Here is a 6,000-nt window from a genome sequence, read left to right as displayed (position 1 = left end):
CACGGTGTTCTCATCTGAAAGTCTTGTTTCTTGTGTGGTTAAAATTATAATTCTTTCGTCTTTAGATGTTTTCCCCAATTGGTGAGCTCTTCTCGCTTTAGGAGTAAGTTAATGTGGATTGTGCCAAAGCAAAGATTTGATTTTGTGATTCAGTTGATTAGAGGATTCCGATTTCCTAGGGTTTGGGGTATTGTATCTCAGACAAGTCTCCCTCGAATCGAATGGAGTAGTAGCATCATTGGTAGCATAGTAATTTTGTGATTACTAAAACGCTCTTTTGTCGTACACGTCAACGTGCAATGACCACTCACAGACGTCAGGTGACGGCTCTAGCAGTGAAGTGTATATAAAGCATGTCGAGCTTTTGACATGTGATCACATTAATGTGACTGGACCGTGTAATTGAATTACAGGGTCACGTTTATAAAAAAGGAAACAAGTGGGTAAGACTGGACGAGTTAATTTCAGAATTTTAAATTCCGGTCACACTTCTGGTGAAGAGACGCCGATCGCATTGCCACCATATCGAAATCCATTCTCTTCGCCTTCATTATTGTGGAGGTTTCCGCTGTCACCCTAGCGAGGACCTCTCACAGTGTTCTATCAGCCGGGCCAGGTGTCACCTGATCCCTCAGGAAGATTTGCAGGTGAAGAGCACGTTGATTTGACGACAAATATTGCGCAAGACAGAAGAGGACGGCTCTATCACTGAGTTTCTCGATAACAGGGTCCACGTATCTTAGCTTTAAACGGGTGGACAGAAGCAAAGTTGAGCAATAGAGCAAGATGCGTGCCGCTGCTGCCTGGACTGCCTTCCGCCTGCTTCTGCTGGTGAGCACCGCATCGGCCACCACAGTGCAAACATGTGAGTATGTCTGACGTCGGGACACGTGCATCCCTCCTTTGTGTACACAGCTGCGCGCACCAAGTCACCTCAAGTGCAGTGTTGCTAATTTTACTGTTTCTACTGACACCGTGTTAGTAGTTTCCGGCAGTTGTATCAAGTAACAGACACTGAGGAGAGGGGCCTGCAACTCAGAGATTCACACTGCAATATGTGAAGCAGAATCAGCTTCCTCTGTAAAGCAACGAGTCACAAACGGACCCACATTTTTAATCGCACAAGTTCTTTGCTTGTTCATTCTGGGCATAATTCAGTATACTGTGGGATGAACGCATGTATTTTCGACGTCGATCATGTTGTTTAAGAAAATGTACAAGGGACTACACGGCTATCTAGTTCCGTTTCCCACGATCAGCTGGATCATCTCGGTTGTCGCTATTAAAATGGTGATTGTAAGAAAATGACTCGTCTTACGTTAAAGTGCTCCCGCATTTACAGTCTTTATGATATCACAGTCCAGTTCTGAGGAGTGTGTAGTTAATCAGTAAACAGGGTTCCAATAGAAACGTAGTTACTCCTAAATAAGCAGTAAGTATTGAATTTAGGTACCGGAAAAGAAATTACTTGTCAGAAACGAGGAAGCTTGATTTAGGCTAAAAGCATGTAAAGGACGACGTTCCCCTTTAATCAGATGTAAATTTACTTGGAATTGATTATTATAACTTGAACATCTACGTCTACATCTACATTTATACTCCACAAGCCACCCAACGGCGTGTGGCGGAGGGCACTTTACGTGCCACTGTCATTACCTCCCTTTCCTGTTCCAGTCGCGTATGGTTCGCGGGAAGGACGACTACCGGAAAGCCTCCGTGCACGCTCGAATCTCTCTAATTTTACATTCTTGATCTCCTCGGGAGGTATAAGTAGGGGGAAGCAACATATTCGATACCTCGTCCAGAAACGCACCCTCTCGAAACCTGGACAGCAAGCTACACCGCGATGCAGAGCGCCTCTCTTGCAGAGTCTGCCACTTGAGTTTGCTAAACATCTCCGTAACGCTATCACGCTTACCAAATATATCTATGACGAAACGCGCCGCTATTCTTTGAATCTTCTCTATCTCCTCTGTCAACCTGACCTGGTACGGATCCCACACTGATGAGAAATACTCAAGTATACGTCGAACGAGTGTTTTGTAAGCCAGCTCCTTTGTTGATGGACCACATGTTCTAAGGACTCTTCCAATGAATCTCAACCTGGCACCCGCCTTAGCAACAATTAATTTGTATGATCATTCCACTTCAAATCGTTCCGTACGCATACTCCGCTCTTCTTTGAATCTTCTCTATCTCCTCTGTCAACCTGACCTGGTACGGATCCCACACTGATGAGCAATACTCAAGTATAGGTCGAACGAGTGTTTTGTAAGCCAGCTCCTTTGTTGATGGACCACATTTTCTAAGGACTCTCCCAATGAATCTCAACCTGGCACCCGCCTTAGCAACAATTAATTTTGCCCGCATCTCGTGGTCGTGCGGTAGCGTTCTCGCTTCCCACGCCCGGGTTCCCGGGTTCGATTCCCGGCGGGGTCAGGGATTTCCTCTGCCTCGTGATGGCTGGGTGTTGTGTGATGTCCTTAGGTTAGTTAGGTTTAAGTAGTTCTAAGTTCTAGGGGACTGATGACCTAAGATGTTAAGTCCCATAGTGCTCAGAGCCATTTGAACCATTTTTTTGAAAAATTAATTTTATATGATCACTCCACTTCAAATCGTTCCGTACGCATACTCCCAGATATTTTACAAAAGTAACTGCTACCAGTGTTTGTTCCGCTATCATATAATCATACAATAAAGGATCCTTCTTTCTATGTGTTAGCAATACATAGAAACAATTATACTCACTAGTGAGTCAGAGAAGCAGGCAGCATCATGCGCGGATGGATGTAGTCACCTGTAGTTGAATAATAGTCAGACGTAGTCAAACGAGTAGTAAGCCGCAGTAAGAGAAGTGGTCAACAGTAGGCAGATAAGTCGCCGTTTGTAAGAGAATTGAATAATGTAACATAAGACGGCTTTGTAGAGGTCTAGATCTTACTCTGTTTCATCTAATTACGCATTTCGAAAATTTTAAAAGATCACAACAACGTATTACGTCAAATTGTACTTAGTCGTACCGGCTATATGTACTTATACTGGGTGTATTTGACGTAATACGTTGTATTGATTGATTAACTTATTGGTGTGATGATGTCAAGCGGTCGAAACAGGTAATTAGAAGAATGAAAGTGCGATACAGACTGGAAATTTTGCGTATAAGTGTCATAGAAGTAGCTGGTATTAGTCTGAGATGGAGTCGTCAACAGTCAGAGAATTAGTTGGCCGTAGTCGGAGGTGTGGTCAGCAATAATAAGGGTAGTTTCAGTAGTCGAAGCGGTAGTTGGCCGTCTTCTGAGCTTTCTTTTTTTAGTGCACACCTCCAAGTTTCCTGAAGGAACATCAGAACGCTTTAGCATACTACTGGGTGGAGTTTTAATTTTCATTCCGACAGAAGTTGTCCTGCGTGTGTTTCTTACTTCTTCCTACGTCTGTCCAGTCACTGCTGTTCGGCCTGCAGTGTGGTGCGAACTTTGCCTGCCGAACTTTCAATTCCATGAAATGTTTAAAAGACGTGGTGCCACTTTTGCTGCTTTCGGCAGTTCTCTCTCCACAGTTCTTCTCACAACGAGACATAGGTAACTCTTCATTTCTTAGTAGAGTTATTTAAATTTTTCTTTTTCACTTGTTTCCGATGGTCTCTGATAAAATTCTATATTCCAGAATTACATCTTCAAGAACAAATGGTTCAAATGGCTCTGAGCACTATGAGACTTAACTTCTGAGGTCATCAGTCGCCTAGAACTTAGAACTAATTAAACCTAACTAACCTAAGGACATCACACACATCCATGCCCGAGGCAGGATTCGAACCTGCGACCGTAGGAGTCGCTCGGTTCCGGGCTGAAGCGCCTAGAACCTCTCGGTCACCGCGGCCGGCTTAGTATACTCTTCAGTCACTTGTTTCGTAGACGTAGGTTCCAGACTGTAGCGCCTAGAACCGCACGGCCACTCCGGCCGGCTCTTCAAGAACATTACATGAATATTTGATACTAGCAAATTTTCTTATATTAAAAAAACCTTCATCATTTGTGCCACTCAGTATTATTTCATTAATTATTTCTATGATTTCATCTGTCTGAGCACCAAAGACCCCTCCCATCAGGAGAAGTAGAAGAGAAGAGCAGTTAAATACTGATCTGTGCAGAGTTGTGGTCCTAGAGAGTCACACACACAAAGCAGAACAGGAGTCAACCTTCGTTCGTGTGGAGTCTTCAGACAGTGGCAAATCGACAAACGCCCGTATCATCTCCCGTTCAATACCGCCACTTAATTTGTAATTAATGATAAGGCAGCATATTCAGTGTACTGTTACCATTAGGCGTAGACGGCCCATCTTCGGAAAAAAGCATTGCATCCAATGTAATATTGTTTAGCGTGCAAAAATACTCCTGATGACAAATACTTCGACTGTAGCTTCACTCTTAATGACTGTAAAATACGTATTGGATAAGGGGACAAGAGCAGAATTAGGAAGAAACCCATTGGTCGCAGGAGGGATTTGCTGGTGGATCATACGTCTCTACTGAAATGCTTAGGCACAGTTCACCTTGTGTCCTTAGCGTAGTAATACAAGTGTTCATTACCTGTGTTTGTACCTATACCAGCTATCAGCGCTTGAGCAAGAAATCATATGTAGGGGGAGGGCAAGAAAAAATTATTTGCTTGAAGCTGTAGTCACACTTTTATTTTGCCTACTGGCTACCAATTTTTGAACTAAATACCAGCATTCCCCTGGCGTACAATAGTGAAACTCACTTCCCAAAACGGAGTGTCATATACTGTGTGAAGAAGACGTGCCCCACTCTACGGTCGGCAAGCGGTTTTTATCCAAATTCAAGACAAAAGTGTATCCAGCAAAACCTAGTCCCGCCAACAGTTTTAACAGAAATGTGATTTAAAAAACGAAGGTGTGGCAACGCTGTAACTGTGTGCAGCGTGGTGAAGAACAGGCTGCATGAGCTCTGCACTCTGCTGGAGCTGTCCAGTTAGCTCTGTGAGACGAAAATGCCGTGGAGAACGCCGATGTTCGAATCGCGTTCGCGCCAATCTTTTTTATATTCAGTTAAAACATAAAAACTATATCCAATTTACACCTTAGTAATACACTATCTTGTATATTTCTTTGTGTTTGTTATCTTTATTTAAACATTAAGACATAACACGAATTTCTTCCAGACGTAAACGACCAATTTGTTTCGTCCATGAAACAAATAAAGCCACCAGAAAATAATGTTGGATACAGCAGAATCGTAAGCTGCACTAGATTGCACATCACACTACGCACGATAATTCCATCATGTACGTTTGACATCCAGGCTTGCCTTCAGAGAGACGGTACTTACGACTACGAGCAGCGTTCACTTTAGGGAAGATGTCTGCATCCACAAACACTTCGCTACTCGCTGGATTATACCTTGCTGGACCCTACGCGGCACAACTGCATCCCACGAGCTGTTAGGTCGTGTACATCTGTGGGTGGAGTACTATAAATTTTTTCTTTTAAGTCTCTGCACGAATAAAAATCTAGTTGATTAAGATCCAGGGAACATGGGCAACAGAACATTGTACCTCAAAGACCAATCCATTTCCCTGGAAACGCTTCATTTATATAGTTACGCACATTCATTCTAAAGCACCATCATGCTGAAACCATAGCTTCGAACACCATAATGATGCGCATTCAACTTGTCTGGCAGTGGGTAAGGACCCAAAAGCACTCCACCCACGATTCTAGCCCACAGGTTTGTGCCAAAGCGTGCCAGAAAGACACGTTCATGGCTGAGTGGTGGGTTGTGTTCCCAACGGCCAAAAATGGCTGTTGCGGAGGTTCAAAATACCTTCACGAGTGAAGCTAGATTCGTCAGTCCATGTCAAGTTATTTATAGCATGTCCGTTATCTTCCAGTTGGCACAAAAGCCATTCACGAAACTGTACTCATCGAAGGCGGTCTTCGTCTACAACCCTTCAACAATAAGTCTTTGAGACACCCGTAACTGC

The 6,000-nt window shown here is 43.6% G+C and overlaps 1 protein-coding gene across 1 annotated transcript in view; it reads left to right on the top strand.

The window, feature by feature from the left end:
• Positions 1-714: 714 nt before the first annotated feature.
• The window catches only part of LOC126236562 (NPC intracellular cholesterol transporter 2-like), a 29,590-nt gene continuing 24,304 nt past the window's right edge, over positions 715-6,000 (top strand). Inside the window, exon 1 of the mRNA XM_049945973.1 lies at positions 715-865. Within this exon, the coding sequence (XP_049801930.1) occupies positions 787-865 (79 nt within the window). The 5' untranslated portion in view covers positions 715-786. The remainder of the gene's footprint in view (positions 866-6,000) is intronic.

Source organism: Schistocerca nitens, chromosome 1 (assembly GCF_023898315.1).
Source record: "Schistocerca nitens isolate TAMUIC-IGC-003100 chromosome 1, iqSchNite1.1, whole genome shotgun sequence".
Taxonomy (NCBI): Eukaryota; Metazoa; Arthropoda; class Insecta; order Orthoptera; family Acrididae; genus Schistocerca; species Schistocerca nitens.
The sequence above is the reverse complement of the archived record's forward strand: the minus strand, read 5'-3'. Positions and strand labels throughout refer to the sequence as shown.